Source organism: Aspergillus bombycis, assembly GCF_001792695.1.
Source record: "Aspergillus bombycis strain NRRL26010 chromosome Unknown contig00046, whole genome shotgun sequence".
NCBI lineage: Eukaryota > Fungi > Ascomycota > Eurotiomycetes > Eurotiales > Aspergillaceae > Aspergillus > Aspergillus bombycis.
The window spans coordinates 144,743-165,344 of record NW_019170048.1 but is presented as its reverse complement, the minus strand read 5'-3'; the positions used below and the strand labels follow the sequence as shown (position 1 = coordinate 165,344).

The window sequence follows — 20,602 nt, the reverse complement described above, 5'->3', positions numbered from 1 at the left end:
TCAGCTAGATGAAACATCCAAGCTGTCTTCCTAAGACTGCTAAATCCACCTTTTTTAAAGTCGGTAGAGCCTGTAGAATTCGGCCTTGTTCAACGCATGGCTTTGATGATGCAAGCATTTTTGGTGGTATAGTGAATATTACAATCGCCTAGGAAATCGTGGCGTGTGAAACACTTGGCTGGTGCGCAGGGTACTTACTCGCATAGGGTGTTTACCGATTATCTTAACCCCTTGTATATTTTATGTTTTGTGTAATAGGCTGTTTACAGAGTCCTCAGCTACGCAGCTAACTCCACCATGTGTCTACACCAAGGCCATTGCAGTATGTTTGTTGGTCAACCTGATCTCGAGGATGGCTATATAGGTATGCGTAATATTGATTTTGCAGGTACTTCCAGATTTCTTGTTTGACCTACTTGGCACCACCCCTACGTTGAGATATGAATGTCCTTCTATACTGATATTCTATACACGATCTGCGCTTGGGAAATAATAACTCACGCTGATGCAGACGAAATTGGAGCATCATTAAACGTATCATTTGTGCGGTTACGAGGCTGATCTGGGTCACATGCGCCCCAAAAGGTAGTTTCTCCACTGTAATTATCTTCATTTGCTGTTGAGCCAGAGCGAACAGATACATTGTGGCCTGTCAGGTTTGGAAGCAGCGCCAGGTTGACCCTTTGATCCATGCATCTTTCTTGGCGGGTATTACTTCCCCATCAGGCTAGAGTACTGAATACTAGGTAGTCTTATTGGACTGCCCACAAGGATAAGGTGTGGCCTTGCTGCATCAGGACCCAATACGCGGGAGCATCAGTAGCTGTGTGTCTAAGGCAACAGGTCAGATGTGCCCGGAGGACTGGATGAAGCAGATGTGAATGGACATCATTGAAAACCTACCTTTGCTATGGAGTGTTATCTTGCAAGACTTATGGTTCACATTTGTGGTAAGCTCGGAAAACTAGCTTCCCTCAGGCCCTACTACAGGCACCAGGGCTTCCTACACATTTTGGCTCATTATTAATCACAGGATACTGGCTGAGCCAATCAGAGCATGATTCCTTATGCCCCCCTAAGCTGAGCCAGAAAGCCAGGTGCGCAGCCTTCTGTTCCAGGTACAATAATTCATCACCGGATCCATTTTTTACACATATCTCTCGTGGTACCATGTGTAGCTATCATTTAACCACGCTGCTGGATGAAGCAGAGTTTATCTTAAAATATGCCTCATATAGATTATTGATATATGTATAGTATCACATCTCTACCATCAGGGGTATTTGATATCAATAGTAATTTTCATATCTTTAACCTGGACGAGTGGTAGTCAGCATGCGTTCATGCCTGATACTGGGTCCATCGGATGCAGAGGATGACCTGCATGGTCCATTGGGCTATGGTGGGCCAATGCCCCTCGTCCCTTCAAACGGACCTTGTCTTACCCATCTGTCTGAGCAAGCTCTAGGGGTCCAAACCAACAAGGGAGGTAGACTGCTAGGTCTGCTTGGTCTGCAGGATACTCATTGCATATCTTCAAACCAATGTTCCGGATACCTGCATATCTTTGGGGTAGTTCACTATTTTTATCGGTCTTTCATTGTTAATCACTGGCTTGCTCTGGTACAGCATCCTCCAATCCGTAAGATATATGGTCGTCAGCCCCCCTTATATTTATACCCGTCTTGGTACGCTTCCATCCGTTTAATTGCCCGTATCCTACGAATATATCTCACTATTCATATATCTATATTCCAAAAGTCCATTGGCCCGAAGATGTCCACGAGTAAGAATGAAAACAGTTCTACTATCTCCAACCCTTCTTCCAGCTCCGATACGGTCTTCTTATGCACCGCTTGCTATGTGATTGTACGTCATAACATCCCGAAAAAGGAAGAGTATTGTTGTAGGAACCAGTCCAAGGATATTCGATGTTTCTGCTGCGAAATTAGCAGCGACTGTGGGGCACTTGTGAGTATACCTAACTGTTTCTGAATCTATAAGATTGACATCCTTCTAGGTTGGTGAATCTTGGTCCGAGCAAGCGAAGAGGGCCCGAGAAATCTTTTTAGAATTGGCAAGGGTTCAGGAACGCCTACAAGAAGAAATTCAAGGACATAGTAAGCTACCAAAGACGGCTTTCAGACGCTCTATTAACGTACCCGAGTCTCTACAGGCGATCGGTAGTTGCTGTGGATGTCCACTCTCTGAGCCGTATGTTTTCTGTTTATCCAGAGTTTCACCTTACATAAAAAAGGATCGCAGGGCTAGAATTGCGTAGGCAATAAAAAAAGCCAAATTCTCAAAATGACATAAATTACACTGCTACTGCAATAAGATGGAATATCGCTTGTGAGATGATGTTATAGCGTCGTGTCATAAACGCTAGAAGGGCTCAATGGAGGAGGCTAATTTTAGATCGCGATCAAGGCTCCCAGATGCCCAGGAGACAGTTCTCGTTGAGCGCGCAAGCAAGCTCACTGTTCAACGTATCCTACGTAGCCCCTGAATGCTGAAAATATTTCTGTGGGGATCTCAAATACGAAGCTGGCTGTGAGCTGGGTCCGCCAGCAACACCAGCCCTGGGTGGTGAACGGCTGGATTGCACCCGCTCTGCCCAGATACACTCATTATGCATGTCACCTCATAACAGTCTAAAACTCCACACCACTCACTGTCTGGGGGATTGTGGAGACACCCGCATGCATCCGTGAAAGTACCATCCGTTTTTGGATACAAAACCCGCCCAAACACACGGAGCCATGGTTCGCCGTAACATTAAAGTTATTTGCCAATGGGAGGGAAAATGTGGTACTGTTGTCGCTTTAATCGTAAGATCCAAGAGATTGGGGCTGATTAAAGCATCGAGATAGTGCTTTTGTACTTGCCATCATCATGCCTCAGTGGGGAGACAACCGTTCAGAGTAGTGGGCCGAGGCCCATGTTTTCACAGGCTTAGTGCGAATGAGGTTTGGTACATTCATTTCGTACCAACGCTCTTGAAGGCTTCTAAAGTTCCTGTCCTTCGCTACATTAGAGATTAATGAAGCGAAAGGGGAAACTTCGGTGAGATACCTATCTGTTTGGGCCTGCAGAATGTGGGGAATCGATCCTGTTGACATAAACCTTAACATAGACCCCGCCGTGGGGTGGTATTGCCTGGAGAAGGATTCCACTATACTATCCCGTATATGGGAAATGGTTGCACCCTTGGTTTGACATCGAAGAACCCATCCTTGGACCCTGTTAAACCTAAATCTCGAACCGATTGATGAAGCGTCCGTCAGGCCCGCTCCCACACCCTGACTTCCACAGATGAAGGTTGAACTTTAAAACATTAAAGCTAGATTCCAACCATAAGTGTCGATCAATCTCTGCAGCATCTCCGCCCAAATATAGCACTCTAACTAGTCACCCCCAGTCATGATCTCATCGAACGTCCTCGGATAAATGTCAGGGAGGTCTGATGATTAAATCTTGGGACAAGACTTTCATCTCACCAAGTCCCGTAGCTCGGTAGACAAAGATCCACACACAGGAAGCTTTCCTCAATACCGGAGATGAATCAGTATCCTACGCAATGTCAACATTAGCTTGGCCTCGGAAGCAGAAGAAGCTAAAACAGGGTCCTCTCGTCGAGGGATGCTGGTGAAGGTATAATGCGAACCCACTTTATAGTCTAGTTTCTGTCATCAAGGAAGACTCAAGATTGCTAAATGACTTGGCTAGATGGCAACAATATAGCTACTCAGTTGTAAACAGTAGGATGCGATTATTGGTGCACTAAGAATCTATTTTAGGGGGACTTGAGAGGAAGCTCCCAATATTTCTCTATGAATATGAAAATTAAGCTCACTTGAAATATCCTTCGCTAACTTCTTTATTTCTTCAATACAACAGCCGGTGTACTACTGCCCTTTGGTGCGTACTACGAAATAATACCGTGCTTCACTGTGATTCTTGCTGAGGGCCAACCTTCTTGTCATCCAAGTAAGTACTCGATATAAAGTAGTTCCTCATTGCACCGCTTAGAACACCAGTGACAGATTCTTTGGAATTCAGCTCAGTCTTCGCGTTTGCATAGCGTCTACCTAGGACTCCGGCGAGAATGACCATCCGTTTAGACTAGTCTTTCACTTTGGCTTGATAACCCTTATCTCCTACCAGGTTTCTGTCATAGAAAAATATGGTGTTCATATGAAAATGGATATCGACAAGCAAGTGGTGAACAGGCCATCAGCCAAACCCGAAAATATCAAATATGTCAGAAGTTCCGACGTACACGATTCCTTGCATGACATGGCGAATGCAACATGCAGGGAAGGTATGAGATGATGCCAAAAGCAAGGGATTTTACTCATCCCTCTTTTGATCTTGAATGACTGACCAAGTTGAATACTTCATGTGTTTGGGCGAAAATTTGCGATTGACGTTGCTGACGAAATAGATGAGTGTGACTCTATAGCTACAGTTGTCTCTCTGCTCGGTATTGACCTGCATTGAATTGAAGGAGTCAGTTCCAGATAAAGCATGTCCCGCTTGGCCCCACGATATTGATACCGGTGTAGTCATGTCAGTGGAACCGACCGAAACCTGGTGAGATTGGAGGATAGCATGCTCGTATAAGTGCAATACAAACTTGGGTACGAAGCCCTGAAGTCGACGTTGTTTATAAAGCTACAACAAATACACAGGATCGTGCTCCATAAGGTTAAGGACAGATGTCGATTGGGATGTCACACTGAGATCCCAGCTGAAAGAAGCTTCAGAGAGCGTCGTGCAACACAAAAGCTCTTTGGTCGCCGTATGGTGATGGCCGGGATATGCTCTAGCTAAGAGGTCTCGGAATGCGGCTCCGTCATGAGAGCTGCCTTTATGTGATTCTTAACGATACTACAACTCGGGTGGTAGCCCATTGAGATAACTTTTGGTGACCTGCAATTTCTGGTCTCGCATAGATGAGTGAGTCAAGATTCGCTATTGAAGGCCTTGATAGTGTTTACTCCTCAGGTTACGCCGTCGCCTACGCCACAGCCCGTAAGATCCTCGCTACTTTTGTCCATGGCACGAAGCATCATCTAACAGCATTACGTACAGTACAATACTAAACGCTCATGCCCTGGTACACGGGCGAAAGCTGCACAGGTATAATGGCCTGATGTAAGCGACCTGGAAATCGGTCTTGACGGGTTGCTGACCGGTTAGGTGTATTGCATCCTCCTAGAGATAGCTATGCAAAGGAAAGCCATAGATTGGACTGCCGCGGCAGTTACAAGCGACTAGATAACCCATGACATACACTTCGCACCCAGAAGAGAAAACTTGTCTGAGAACGTTTCATTACGCCTAGGGTCAATTACTATCCTCCTACTCATCTCTATCCAGTCGGTTCCCTTCTTTCTTCTCCCTTTCCGCTAAACACACAAAGGTTTGTATTATGCTTACTGCAGTTTCTTGAAGCTTGTGCTCAGCCTCAACATTTACCAATGAATGTCGCAAGTCACCATCACAATTGCCGGGCCAGAATAGATAATGAAACTCAATGTAAGAGACGGTCGGTCTAGATCACAGTAGCTAACTGCGGTGCATAATCTACAAGATCCCTTCCGCTGGCTTTGCTGATATCAGCAGGTCGGTGGATCTGTCTGGTTTCGATATACATTGAGTATCTAGTTCTCTTGTACAACAGTCATTCCTGGCGGATAGATTACGTAGGAATTCCGAAGTATTGGCTTTTTGCGTTCCAAGGTCTATGTAATGAATGGGATGAGTAGACTTTCCGCCACACTGCCGATTAAATTGCAACCCAAAGCTCCGCAAACGGCCCTTTTCTTGCCATTCGTCAACCGGTGCAAAGTGAAGCTGTACCTTGGTAGTTTACAACTGACATGAAATCAGTCGTCCCCTTAAATAGTTCCCATAGAGTAGAACCCTTGAATCTGCGACACTCACATAATCACGTCCCAGTAACACGGGTAGCAAGTGCTGCCCTTGCTCTCGGAGGTCCAACTGCTCTAATATCCCTTGCTCCAGTCGCCATTAGAGAACAATGACGATCACAGAACACGCCTCCACCAATTCTCCCGTCATTCGCTATCTCTTTACCGCTGTATATGTCCTCACGATTTACAATGCCGCAGAAACGATGATACTCGTCTTCGTAACATTCAGGAAATATTCTGGCTGTTACTTCTGGTCACTAATTGTTGCCACAAGCGGCCTGCTCATATCAACATTTGGGAGTGCCTATTATTTCTACGTCGATAATGCAAACGAAATCGTACCAGTATCTTTGGGTGTGTTCGGCTGGGCTGCCTTTGTCCCAGGACAGGCGGTTGTTCTGTGGTCCAGGCTTCACCTTGTGATCCAAAATATTAGGATCATCCGTGGAGTCCTTATCATGATCATCGTCAATGCCGCCGTGCTTTGCCCTCCAACCATTGTTTTGGCATATCTTGGGACAGTACCGCATCCAGATCCAAAAGTGTCTCATGCATACAATATATGGGAAAATATCCAACTATCAATCTTCTGTACTCAGGAGTCCGTGATCTCCGGGATATACATTTGGCAGACTATCCTGCTGCTCAAGCTTGTGTCTAACCATCGGAAACGGATAATCATCTACCAGCTGCTGGCCATCAATGTGTGCGTTTTAGGTATGGATGCAGTTCTCCTCGGGGTTCAGTATTCAAGCTACAAGAGCGTGCAAATCCAAACGAAGGGTTTCGTTTATTCGTTGAAGCTAAAGCTCGAGCTTGCCGTGCTGAGCCGCTTGGTCAGTTTCGTTCGGCAATCGCACGAGAAGGAACAACTACCCTCTGATGCTACTGTAGACAGAGATGGTAGTGGACTTGGGGTATGCTAGGTGGCACCAGCCGGATTGTTTTCTTTGACTGTTCCTGATATCCTTCCAATTATATAAGCTCTACTTGAACAATCAAGAAGCCTGAATTTCCATGATGAAACGATGGAGCTGGCGGGAGTGCAATAGCTGGACTTTAACCTCTTGGCTAATCGGCAATAAAGCGTCAATAGACTACCTCATTGCCGTATTGTACTGGCCCAGTAGAGTTGGCAAGCTTTTTCTAGTCTACTAAAGCTTTATGGTTATTTTTTGAACACCCTGCCCAGGTAGCTAAATGAGCTAGCGACACAGTGTGACAAAATGGAAACGCCCAGCTCGCCTATGGAACGATACTTCTGCTAACAAGGCAACTGGTGACACACTAAAATCTTGAGACGATCATGAATTAGTGGAAACACAAGAAAAGAACAGCCGCATGCTGACTAGCTTTGGTTCACGGTTTACGAAGGCTAGCGGAAGTGTTTTCCTAGATAAGGCTGAAACACCAGTTAGCAACCCACGGTTGCTGAAGAATAATTATCCTGGGAGGAGGTGCTGCTCCACTACAGGGTCTGGAAGGTGCTGTTCTTTAATCCTTGGGTATGGCCATCGTATCGTCAGTGTTGCGAAAACCTTGGATTGATTCAATATGTGGGAGTGTATGATGTCTGCGCTTGACTCGGCCGGACAGACCCATGGATTTTGTCGTGGAGTAGACCCAAGGTAACCACGAAACCTTTCGAACTCTACTTATCGGCGCCACACCGGTCCGAACGCCAAAACCGTTGGCAATGTAACTCTAATTTGCGCTACCAAGATTCCTCTTCAGTAGCCTCGTCTCTCCATGGGAGCAATGCGGGAGCTACCTCCAAGAGACGCCCCAGATCGTCTCCACAGCTTGCAGTTTTACCAACAAAACCATCAATACAGAGCACCCTTCGTAGAATGCCTGTGGGACTCTGTCCCGCTATTTGCGCAATCGTCACCGAATGGATTCCGCCGTTCTTTTCTGTATTTTGCCTGATTCAGTATATCATATTGGATGAATACGCTATACCGTTGTCTTGATCGACAGTATCAATCACCATTAGGTATTGCCCTTTTTTGCGGGCTGTAATAAAGAATCTAGATTGTTCAACCGATTGCCTGTTCAGGATTAGAGTATAAATGGACTGATAGATTACGGGGCGACTTAGTTCTGTTCCAAATACCATTATAGCCTAATCGCTAGCCCAGGGCCCACTAAGTCCAGATATTCTTAAAGATAAGGTAATTTGGACTAAGCTTTACGAGACTGGTGAAGCCTGTAAAGAGAATCTGAAACAGAGACTACCGAAAAAATCTAACTAGCTTATTCCATATTGCATGCAACGTGAAGAAGTTACTATTTCCCTTTACACTGGTAGCCTAGTATGTAATAGTACAATGTTCCAGCGCAGATCGTGGGACCAAACCAAGTAGTGGCACCAATAGTACTCCAATTGAAGGCCAGACCAGTCTTGACTATGGCTATGTATGGACTAGATATATCCGAAAAGCGTTAGATCTACTCTACATGTGAACATACCCACTACTAATAAGGAAGCGAGTAACGATTTCCATGTCCAGCGAGGGAAAGGTGGAGCAGAGAGCAAACTACTAAGTCAACACGAGAACTTCAAAACATACTTTCTAGTCAGTTTAATTGGTTATAATCTACAAGTCAGTTCCATGGATTTCGCTTTCAGTTTATCCGCTGTACAATCTAGACATCTGGGAGGGATAAAGGGCACCAAGCAGCTTATCGTCTCACATAATACTACCGACCAACCTTTCTAAAGAATATACTTTCCACGCTATCTATACTGGGTTGTAGACCCATGTTCCGCCGTTTCACATATTAACGTTCCAATTATCTCCCGTACACGGATGATTACCCGATGGAATTGAGAGTCTTCTGACTTCTCGATGGCCTGGGATCCCTAGAAGTTTAGGCAACCCAGTGCAGATCATCCAGTAGAGCAGTCTGGCCTCAACTGGAGTGGATAGAAGTCCACGACTGGCTAATTGACGGGCAGAAGAAACTATGGGAATCTCGCTCCTTTGTTGGACTCGGGAATGGATCATCCACCGTTAGCCAGTTGCATCCTGTTTGATTTCCACAAACTGCTAATATGGATTTTGTGTGGCTTTCTAACTCCAAGAGTTCCCGTTAACCACTGCAATTTAGAGAAAGATCCACACGCAATGGCTGCCAGGTACGTTAAACGTATTGGCTGCACCCGAGGTTCGCTTAAACGTTTTGTGTTTGTCCATGGCTTTGGGTTCTACCATGACACGGGACGCCGTGACCTAAATGGGCATACTGCTTTAGCATATTGGTAGGCACCGAAGAGAAAATACCTGATGCATTGTCATAATGTCAAGGCATTCAATTTCAGTTATTTTGAATTTCAGCCCACATGCTAGCCCCCTATGTTAGTTTTCAATTGTAGTTACCTCGATTGCTTGCCCGGTTTCATTTACATGCTATACTAGATGCTGTAGAGAGTGAATCATTCTAGTGAATATGTTCAGAGACGTTGAGTGTTTCCTTAAAACCAATGGATATACCAAATAGGTTCTAGACCTAATGGAGGAGGATGTGAGATCTACCCAAATGGCAGAAAATGAAGAAACGCATTGGGCTACGCTATCCTATGTTGAATAGAACAAGTAATAAAAAGACGAAGCGACATCTCAGACGAACAGTAATTCACAGGATCGATGTAGATCTATCCTTTCCACTCTGAATCCACGTAACCCCTCCCAGTTTCATCTACCGGCCACAGTATGACTCTTCCGGATCCTCGAAGTTCCCATCAGACAGCACAGCAAGCTTGCCTCATGGTAGAGGGTTAGGTTCCTAGACTGGTGATGCACAACCAAACAGTCCCGACAGATTATTTTTCCAACTAACTCGTTAGTATATGGGTAATAGGATGCAGATCAGAGGGACGTACAATTATGGTTGCCTGAGCATTCTCAATGCGATCGCTGCAGATCGGAGGGTTGTTTTGTGTTGTTGTAGGAGTGAAATCAACCCCTTTGGCCGGAAGGCCGTCGATGCGAAAAGCACCCCCACCAATTTGAAGGGTGCTAGGAGGGTCTGGAAAGCGAGCCAAGACCTTTTGATCTCTGCAGTCTGCATGCAGGCAATAGCACTTCTGGAAAGCTGAGTACATGCTCCAAGTAGCCACCGCAACACATGTAGCCTCACATGCAGGCTCAAAGATAGCACAGAAAATGCTTCCCTCGGTACAGGCAGCTACAGCGGCGGCCCATGTTCCAACGGCAATATCCTGACAAGCAACACACTCAGCTTCGCCCTTCAAATCGGGCAGATCCTTGCAGTCAGGTAGCCATGGTGCCCCTCTGAGATTACCTCTCTGCCTCTGAACGGTCGCTCTCAATTGCGCAGTCGAGGCAGTGACATCTCGGCCAGCGATTCGGCACACGTTAGCCTTTGATTGGCGAATTTCGAGGTCCCTAGGTGCCGCGGCAAGAGCACTGGTGGAAGAAAAAAGACACAAAGCAGCGGTAAAAACCGCTGGGAGGCTAAGATAGAACATAGTTTCGAGGAAGCAGGTTGTTCTTAGGGATCTGATTTCTTGACAGCAGGATTATGGTGCCGTGGAATGCAGGCTATGGACATATATTTATACCGGCAAGACAAGACGCCAAGAGACAAGACTTACGCCACACGGGTCCAGAGGATTCCTTTAATCAAATCCTTGCTCTCTGTTAGAGACCGATTGGTTGAGCCATGGTATTGGCAAGTCGGGGGCGCCGGACATAGAGCCCTGCAATGCTGTTGGGACAATACATCTCATATTGAGTAATACTTTGTTCAAAGCTGCGGGAAAAGGTAGCAATGAAGTCAATCAAATAAGAATAGAAGTATAGAAAATAATAAGGCAACTGTGCAAGATATCCTTGATAATTGTTGGCACTCGACACAAGGGCTATGATGATACAAGGCTATGTTATTCAGAGTGTTTGTTTCTATGTGGAAAAATATGGAAGGTATGATACAACGTACAAATAAACCTTCACCAGTGACGAGTCTCCATAGTAGTCCGCCTGCAAAGGTAATCCGTGATAGCATAGTGCCTGTATTGGGAAGGTTGCCCAGGAGCCTTACGTTTGCCAATCAAGCTAAATGAGAAATATGGATAGGTCGATATATCAGCCATCTATATATATCTCATATAAAATTCATATTATCTTCGAGAAGTGGATCAACGACAAATATTTGCTACATACACAATGTGACAAGCTCTTTTAGTTTCAGTTAATGAGTCTCTGGGTGTCCCCGTGATATTTTCAACCTGCAGACGCGTATGAACGGATAATCCAGGAAGATGCCAGGTTGCAAAGGGATTCTTGTTTACCAGGACCTGAGAAACATAGACAATATGATAACAGCTAGAGTCTTGGGTCTGATAATAGTCGGGCCCCAAAGAGACGTACTCTACCACTATTAACCGAGATTTCTTTAAGACAGTGCTTTGGGTCAGTTCATAGATGTCCCGAACTTAGTATTCTCCATGGTTCGGTGACCATTGCCCTCAAAGAGACCGGTTTGTGTCTCACCATAACCTGTATTTCGACCGATGCAAAGCCTCCTTCACTAGTCTAACCATGATCTAGAACGTGCTCAGGCGATCGCCGTTGTCCTTGAACGTGAAAAACTCTGGTTGAAGATTGGAGGACCCACCCCAGTCCGTGGAAGTGTGTCTCGCCGTTCCCTGATGTATAGTGCGTCTTTTTTTTTTTTTTTGTTACGTTCAACGCATCTTGCGATTCCCACGTTACTGGGCCAATCACCCACGGGGAATGCAATGTTTAAACTCCGTCCCGAAGGATGGACTTTGATCGGTTCTATAGAGAAAAGAAAAAAGTACGGTGCAATTGTTCCGCCCCCGCAGACAATCTCTCTGAGACCCACACATGGGCACTGCCACATCCTACTCTTGTCTCATTATTTGGTATGCCACCATAGCCCTCGTATCTTACTAGACAGCATAGAGAATATTAGGTGACTTCGGAGAATGGTCTAGAAAGATAGCTGACTACGAAAAGATTCTGGCTCAAATTCGTAGATCATGTCGCTACTGAGCATATTACCAGGCATGAGCAAAGTGGGTCAATCCATATTAACACCTAGAAAACGGTTGATCAGGCCTTCGTCCAGTAGCACATCCTTCATCTGGACTGGCGTGCTGGTATTCAAATACATTCGCGTTGAGTGAGACGTAGCTTCCAAGGTTGCTTTTAGGGCAGAAGGTGGCAGTGTTTCTCTCCTCAGTAAAGCCTTTCTTTCTACAGAAAGCTTCACATCAGGGTTCCTATTATAATAATCTGAACCTAGTGTGATGACGTGTAATTGGTAGATATCTAAGTCAATTGATGTGGCGGTTTTCCTTCGCCTTACGGGACAGGTATATTGCCCCAGTTGAATAGTAGTCAAAGAGAATAGCAATGTAATAGTAGTCAATGTTTTGACAAAATGAGTATGGGCTTACAAAACATCACTACGATGTACAATGATGATCGTACAAAACCTCTGTCTTGCACGACTGCTTTCAACGGTTTATTGAAAGTCTCCACTCCTTGGAAATCTAGAACTCAAAGTAATGTTGATCCTCAAAAATGTCAGTACTCGCCCGAACCATATAGTGAAGATTTACAAGTCGGACCATACTAATAATAACATTACTCTAACGTAGACGAAAAATGGGATCTTGACCAGTCTACGTTATACGCCTGGAATATACCGTATTATATAGTACTTTATCCATTCAGTATCTTAATTAATTGACCTAGGGGACTTATATATACTCTCTAAGTGGAAGTCTCTGTGCTACATAATATGTTAGCGCTTAGAGGGGTACTAATAGTTACCAACACTTAATCAGTAAGTTAACAATATTGATAAAATCCTGCGCTATACACACCTGGCAACTCTTATATGATAAGGTTTATTTGACTCAGAAAGCCCATGGTACGAGATATTCCTGAATATACTGTCACAAGATCTCCTCAAGACTTCCTGTTTAGGGTTTACTCCGCTGGAACATTGAGATTATTCTACATGTTGCAGTTGTGGGATTTGGTTCTTGGAAAGGATCTGAGAAATATATAAGTAGCATAATGGCAGCTCTTTCACTCCTCTCCTCTTGTCCATGCTTCATACTGTTTCCTATTCAAGTTCTACTTTCAAGCATTCACTTTTCGGTTCTACCAAGTGTCACCAACTTACCATTATGAAGTTGCTCCACGTTATACTTGCTCTTGCTAGCACCAGCATTCATGGTGCAGCCGCCGTTCCTCTAGACAATGGACTAGAGGCTCGTCAGCAAGTAAGCGCTTCAGTGCCAGACGTTATAATACCGCGATCTAACATCTGTGTTCTGTTAGCTTCGGCCAATTCCTCAGACCTCAGGTGGTCCTCTCGACCAGGAGCTTATTTCAGGAAAAGTCAATCCTAGACTCCCGTAGGAATGCTCTAGCGCCCTTTCTTAAGCCATCGTCTAATTGTCCGTCCTCAGGGTATTCCAGAGATGGGCTGGAAAGCCTGGCGATATCTTGGATAAAATCGCCCCAGTGGTGGTCGAGATAGTGAATACTATTGCTGAGAAAAAAGGCGTAAGCATGCACGACCGATTCCTGAGGTAATCAATCACTGACCACAACAGAAAATGGAGGAGTTTACTCAAGACATGGTCACGCTGATGAAGGAATCCGAACCTGATTATACCGCTGTCTGTGCGAATACTGGCTTCGACTTTCGGGGCACAAAGATCGCCCAGAAGACAGAGAGACTTGACTGGGGGTCTTTTACAAACATTACGTATGTGCTACGCCCCACCTATCGTCACCGAAAGCCTCTAATGCTAATTTGTGTCTTACCAGGTATGAATGTCTATACTTTAACAAGGGTACCTTTGCCTTGAAGGGCGATGGGGGATTCCAAAACGTAAGTTTTCAGATTTACATTCACTCATACCCCGACTTGTGTTTGCCATGGTGGTTGCGCATAGCCCTGTAACTTATAGACGCTGACATATTTCAGTGGGCATACATCCTTGGTCCTGGCTGCAAGGCTAACGGGAAGGTTATTACCTGCGCATAGACAGGCGAATTTGGACATGCCTTGGTGGAGGTTTTGCCCTGGACTTAGGTTTTCCTTCACCGTAGTGCAAATGCAAAGGCATAGGATATACGAAGTCTAAGATGCTTAGCAAGACTCTTTATCAAGTACCGTATTTGATTATTTTTATGGCCGTAAATTTCGAAATCACCAGTAGCTACATATTATACGGCAGCCACAGGAGCTGATTGTAACCCCGGTCTCTTACCTAGGTTGCAGGGTCAAAGCATTTCACAGCATAGCACCTCTACCTTGGGGAGGGAGCCAAGCAATGAATAGTTAGTACACTGATAGGTCCTAGAATTGTTGGCACATGCTACCTCGAAATGCCTTACTACTTTGCACCCTATAATCCCTCTGGACAGTGAATGCCAACTAATGGCTGAGTTGAGCCAGTTGACGGACTTCAGCTGGGGATCTGCCCACAAATCCTGGAGAGTCTACTCTCACATAGCATGTACTCTTGATGGACTGACGGGACTTATAGCAACTAGTCTGACTGTCATACTCCATTCCTAGAAGACCAGAGCCTAAAGGTCTGGTGTTGTTGAAGATTTAACACTATCTGATAGTAAGAGACAATGTTGCATGACGTCCGTGTACTTAGACCGAGGTATATTTAGTTTGAGTGGGATCTATTATTTTTGAAAAAAAAAAAAACGGTTGAAATATAGGGTGTGGGGCATGTGGCGGACTTCAGAGCGGGAAACTGTTGCGCTCTCTGGTGAGGGATTTGAGCGAAAAACGGAAATTAGCTATAAGCCCCCTTTGGTGGAGAGGCGACACGGGTCGACGGGTTTTGGAAACGTTATCCGCAGAAAGTCTGTGCCGCACACGATTTGCCTAAATGATAGAGTTTGGCGATAGACCGATCCGATATATATTGCTACTCCACCCGCATTGCCCTCGACCGCATACTTTGGACAGGCCCCACCTCTCGTCACAGGAAGCAGCCGTGGTCCTCCATGCCTCCAACTACTTACCACCTCCCTGAACAACATGGAGGAAGGGTCCGAACTTGCAAAGCATCCCACAGCACGTTTAGCGGAGGGCTTCTACAGTAAGGGAGAATCGACCAGGATCACCACTGTGGTCTTAATATCATTATCCCTATACAACTCCATCGAGCTTGTTGTGATCATCCTATCGAGTTTTAAACATTACAAGAGCATATACTTCTGGGCCCTTTTACTATCCAATACGCTTGGTGTGTTGCCATACAGCATTGGAACATTGTTGGACATTTACAGTATTGGCCCACAATGGTTAATGCTCACTGCTCTGTGGCTGGGGTTCTCTTGTATGGTCCCGGGTCAGTCAATAGTGCTCTATTCACGGCTACATTTAGTCGTACGAAACGGCAGACTGTTGACTTTTCTTCGTCTCCTAATTGTCATTGGGACTATTGTCTGTATGATTCCAATCACAGTCTTGTACTACGGCTCCGTCTACATAAAGCATCCGTGGAACGAGGCCTACGCCGTTATGGAGCGCCTGCAATTGATTTATTTCTGTTCCCAGGAGGGGTTACTATCCACAATATTCATTGTGGAAACAATCAACCTCATCCGACTGAGGCCGGTGCAAGACCATCGCACTCGGATCTTGTACGAGCTCGTTGCTGTCAATCTATTAATCATTGTCATGGATATTGCGCTGCTTTTGTTGGAGTTTCTCGGGTTCTACTTCCTACAGGTGATTCTGAAGGGCGTGGTTTACAGCATCAAGCTAAAGCTGGAATTTGCTGTCCTGGGGAGACTACAACTCACTGTCTGCCCACCACATCCCTCGTTCGGTGATGAAAGAGCATACCATGGTCCTGATCATTTTGGCCGTATCTCTATCTACCAAAATGTCAGCCATGCAAAGTCCTCAGGAATAAGGGATTTATCCAATCCTGAGAGCGTTCTTGACTTGACTGGTGCGCAACATCAATGATAAGGCGCTCATATAGTCTGATGGAGGAGATTATCGAATTTAACTTTCGGTGGAACTTGAATGCGAAGACTGATCTATCGTCCCCTTTGTGGAATCTATGTGTTGCTGTGGCATGGACAAAGAGAGGGAGATGCGGAAGATGAAGGTACAACGCGTGGGAATATATCATACCGCCATAGGAACTGGGGTAGGGCATCTTCAATGAAACGTAAGACGCAGTAACTTTCTCATTTACCTGCCACAGGTAAAGCTCTAGTGATGCAACCTTAGTGGCAATCAAACTATCTCGTATTTGCATCAGTATCGAATTCAATTATTTAGTCGAATTCCCAACCCATACAGCCTCTTTTGACATGAAGAAAGTACATCCATAACTAAAGCTAACAGTGGTGTAAAGAGAAAGTGATCTTGATATCATATAACATACGAAACTTTTATGTCTACCGCGCATCAACGCTTCACGAGTGCCAGGTGTTCCTCTTCCTGGCTTCTGGAATAACTGTCTTATTTAGTTTCTAGCTGGTGCATCACAGATAGGCATTCCTTCAGGTTGGAAGCTTGCACTTATTCCTAATAGTGCTCATCGCATGTCCCCACCAACTATGCAATGTACAATTGAACAAGGCAAGACCTGTACAGGTGAATATAAAATGAACGGCAAAGTTCCCCGATCCACCTACATATGTACCTCACTTACCGAACACATCGAGCCTCAGTGTGAAACAGTCTGCTAGACGGTGTAACATTTTGGCATCAGGATGGCTACTCGTACGGTGGCCATTATGCACGAGATACACACGCAGCAACCAACCACAATGTTTCTATCAGGGGATTGAAGCCTGCGATAATTCAAGGTTAAATCAATATCGCTATGAAGATGAAGGTTGATTGGTAGGCTAGGTTTGTCTTGGCCATCGCATGTCAGGATGGATTGCGAAGCTGACGGTTCAGATGTCTCTACGAATACACACCTTCTAACCTGTTGGTACACTCGTGTACGAAAATTTAATGAAAATGCACATGAAATAATTGTAAATTGAGGTAAGAAATGCACACTACAATGCTGTATGTTGAATACAACACTTTATTCTGCTCTCTTCAACACCGAATGTGCCAGCTGTATCCGACATTCGCCCGTGCCGTCATACGGCTTGGTCTATTTGGGGCAGGCCCTGCCTTTTCCAGTGCTGATGCTGCAGCAGTCCGCACCCTGGTAAGGTTAGTAATGTTCTAGAGCGTAGGTGACGGATCCTTACGCAGGTGGCTTTGGTAATGCCGAAGTTGTCACACAGCATATCGGCGTATTTCTGAGTTCCGCAGACCTCATTACTGCCCGAGTGCTGATCGATACAAGCTTTCGCATCTCTGTAGCAGCAGTCTTGAGCGCGGCCATTGCACTAGATAGATGTTATTGTGATTCGGATTGGCTCGACTCCAGGAGACCTACAGCAAGTGTAATGCCAGAGAAGGCAAAGGCCATAAGAACACTCGTTTGAAGGATGGAAGGAAGCTGCATCTTGACTGTAAATAAAAGGATGATGTAGATCAAAGAATGAGGAAAATGAAAACTGTCTTAGTAGTGATATCCTGATTCTACACACAGCAAGAGAGGAGGGGGATCCCGTATTTAAGTAGTTTACTTGAGGCGACGAACTCTAGCAGACCAGGCCGGCTACTCATGGGCATGAAGATTAAGTGTCGACGCGTCACTTCATCCGGCGTGCCTTCGTCCACCACTTCCCACATCCGATGACAGTTTCACATCTAGACGTGATAGTTGGTGGGCTGTTGATGCGCGATAAACTAGCAGAGGTCTGGCCAACTCTTCCAACTCCTCGGGTACAAGACATAGCGTAAAACTACATCCTTCAGTCCCCACAGTACATGTAGGGTTGCATGCGCCATTATTTGTGCCCACTGCTTTAGTTGAAGATCGTCGTAGTCTCAAAAATGTTACTCTCTTGGCAAATTCTCTCCTCCACCGGAAACTCTGCCAAAGCTGTCATTAGGGATTAACGGTCTAACCATCTATACATGGCCTGAAAATTGGTATTTTCTAGATCGCTGTGTCGAAAGGCTGGTCTCACCGAAGTTTCCCCATTTTTTTTCCAAAGACATGGATAACCTCAATTACACCGTGCCATGGGTTGTAACCCATTCAGGGATCTACACAGTTTGCGGTGATCGGATCCGATAAAAGTGGATCTTGCTTGTGTCTAGGTAAGAGATAACTCTAACGCCTCACTCTAGATCTTTTATGCAAACGGTGGAGTGGTTTTCTGACGAGTACACGTATGTCTAATGTGTAGAGACAATTGATACGGTAAGCCATTGAAAAGAATAAAGTGGCCTTCTAATTTACAACCAACTCTAGCCACGTCAAATTGAAATCATTGGCCAAGGGCTATTACAAGAGAACTGTCGAGGCAAAACGTTCTCAATTGTACCAATTTGTTGTTCGAGGTCACCCTGTCTCAATCGCCTGTGACGAGGAAGGAAATTATTCTACAAACACCTGGTTCCTTCTGAGAGTAGCCACGGTGGATGGGTTAGTCTCAGGTGGACCTCGACATAACCCGCAGGTTTCCGAACTTTTGTCAACCTCAGGTCTAGCCCAACTATTGAGCAACGAACCAGCAGGATCCGATGATCTTCATGTAGACTTCGAAGGTTTAGTTTCCAAGTTCATGGTGATCCACAGCATAGTCCGGCTGGATCTTACTTCCTTCATGTCTTTCCTTCTAGGTTACTATTGGGTCTGATATGCCTCGATATTCCGATCACATGCGAACTGATTTCGGGTTTGTATAGTATATAAGAAGGCAAATACCACTACCTTGTCTCAATCTTTCAGATCATACTTCTGACAGATAACTCATTTTCATAAAATCTACCTTCCACCGATTTTCCCATCTTCCAAAATGCAGCTCCCCTCGATCCTTCAGACTAGCTTTGTTTTGGCTCTTGCCTTCTCAAACGTTGCATTTGCTGTGAGTGTGACATAACTGTTGTTTTTTACGTCTAATAACAACCATATAGTGCAACGGACGTGACCAGGATTGCTGCTGGAAAGATGTCAACGGTTGTCTGAACCAGCACTCTGGACCCATCCAAGATAACGATGTGTGTATAAGTCAGAAGTACTTAGACCAGATGTGCAAGAAGTTCAATGTCTCCTGTGTATGTCCCGTCATAGTCTGAGTTACACGCTCTTACTAATATTGCTCTAGGGTGCCGATTGCTGTAGCATCAGCACTGGAAAAGGCAGGGCCTGCCCCAAATAGGCCATGCTGTACAGGCATGGAAATATACACTTCACCCAGACACCCTTTGGATATTCTCGGGATATGAGGGGTCCGGCCCCTGATTCAATTGGATTCAACATCCAAGATTGCATGTTACGTTATTAGTTCTGCCTTGTATGTTTCGAAATGTATGCCAATCTGTCGCTACTGTGCCTTCTCGTCTAAATTTATCTTGTTCTCATAACATGGAAAATACGTGGTTGTAATTCACGATAACTCTAAACCTACAAGATCCGCACAGGCTCTGCATGGTTAATGGTCACTGGATGCCCTAGTAAAATCACGTCTCCCTTGTGGAATCTTGCAAGGTGGTGTAGGGTGTGGGTCAGGGAAAATCGAGATCTGTGTCACGTCCGTCCTTCCCTCCCCACACGAAGCACTGGTACTGGTCAGCGGCCCATAATAAGCAATGTGGGGTGCAGGGACTTCGGTGCGGCTTGATTCAAGGTTGGCGAGCAGCAATCCGGTAGCGTGGAAACGTTCTCCGAACCTAAATTTAGGGTTTTGATTCCCTTTTAGGACCGGATGCCACTTAGTGGGTCGATACGGGGATTTGGGACCAAAAAAAACGAGACCCCCCGAAATTCTGGCTTTCTCTCAAAGGATCTCCACTCCCGCCATAGTCTAATTGGGACCGTTACCGCTAAGTAGGGGTCTAACACTAAATATCATAACCCTTAATCCGGAATCCGGCGATGCTGACGGTGGCGGTGGCAAACTAACTCACTCAACCCCACATATTACCGAAGGAATGATATGCGGTGTTACATAGTCATCTAGACCTAAAAGTAAAGGGGTCAACGTGACGGTAGATTCGGGTCCGATTCTTCCTATCTCGTAGCCTACGTGGCCTACTGAGTGTAGATTAGAGAACTATCGGCTAGGCACGGGGCGTCTTAATCGTACATATGATCTAGACCGAATCCATAGATTGCGGTACTGCAAGGTTAACCTATATGATAACAATTCGGTGAAGCTAAAAGTGTTATGCTGTGCCGGCCACCAACGGAGGTCTGACGACTGCCTTGTTACCTCCTTGCTTTAGGGTTCATCCGCAGTGTTTATTGGCAGAGTTCAAAAATGAGATAGGATTTAAAGGTTCACGATGGCTGAACATTGGACCAGACTTGGACTGGTCAATCCTGCTTTAGTCATTTCCTTGCAGTCCCACCAGCGGTATGCCGGATTGGCTACCAGGAACTATATTGGAGAAGGCCCACCGATCCACACTGATCTTTTCCTATTTTCGAGTTATTTCTTCCCATGTAGGTATACTATCTCCGCATGACTTATCTACTTCTCCACAACGCCATACCTGGCAACGAAGGGAGGGCAAAG

At 45.4% G+C, this 20,602-nt stretch overlaps 3 protein-coding genes across 3 annotated transcripts; all 3 read left to right on the top strand.

The window, feature by feature from the left end:
* Positions 1 to 6,049: 6,049 nt before the first annotated feature.
* Positions 6,050 to 6,868, top strand: ABOM_006665 (uncharacterized protein; the record flags this gene model as incomplete). The annotated part of the gene is made up of 1 exon (XM_022533794.1): positions 6,050 to 6,868. One exon carries the CDS (start codon positions 6,050 to 6,052, stop codon positions 6,866 to 6,868), a length of 819 nt encoding a protein of 272 aa, XP_022388858.1.
* Positions 6,869 to 15,020: 8,152 nt separating this feature from the next.
* ABOM_006664 (uncharacterized protein) lies at positions 15,021 to 15,959 on the top strand (the record flags this gene model as incomplete). The annotated part of the gene is made up of 1 exon (XM_022533793.1): positions 15,021 to 15,959. The coding sequence occupies one exon, from the start codon at positions 15,021 to 15,023 to the stop codon at positions 15,957 to 15,959; it is 939 nt and encodes a 312-aa protein (XP_022388859.1).
* Positions 15,960 to 18,880: 2,921 nt separating this feature from the next.
* On the top strand, positions 18,881 to 19,243 carry ABOM_006663 (uncharacterized protein; the record flags this gene model as incomplete). Its single annotated transcript, XM_022533792.1, has 3 exons — positions 18,881 to 18,949; positions 18,999 to 19,139; positions 19,190 to 19,243. 3 exons carry the CDS (start codon positions 18,881 to 18,883, stop codon positions 19,241 to 19,243), a joined length of 264 nt encoding a protein of 87 aa, XP_022388856.1.
* Positions 19,244 to 20,602: the final 1,359 nt, after the last annotated feature.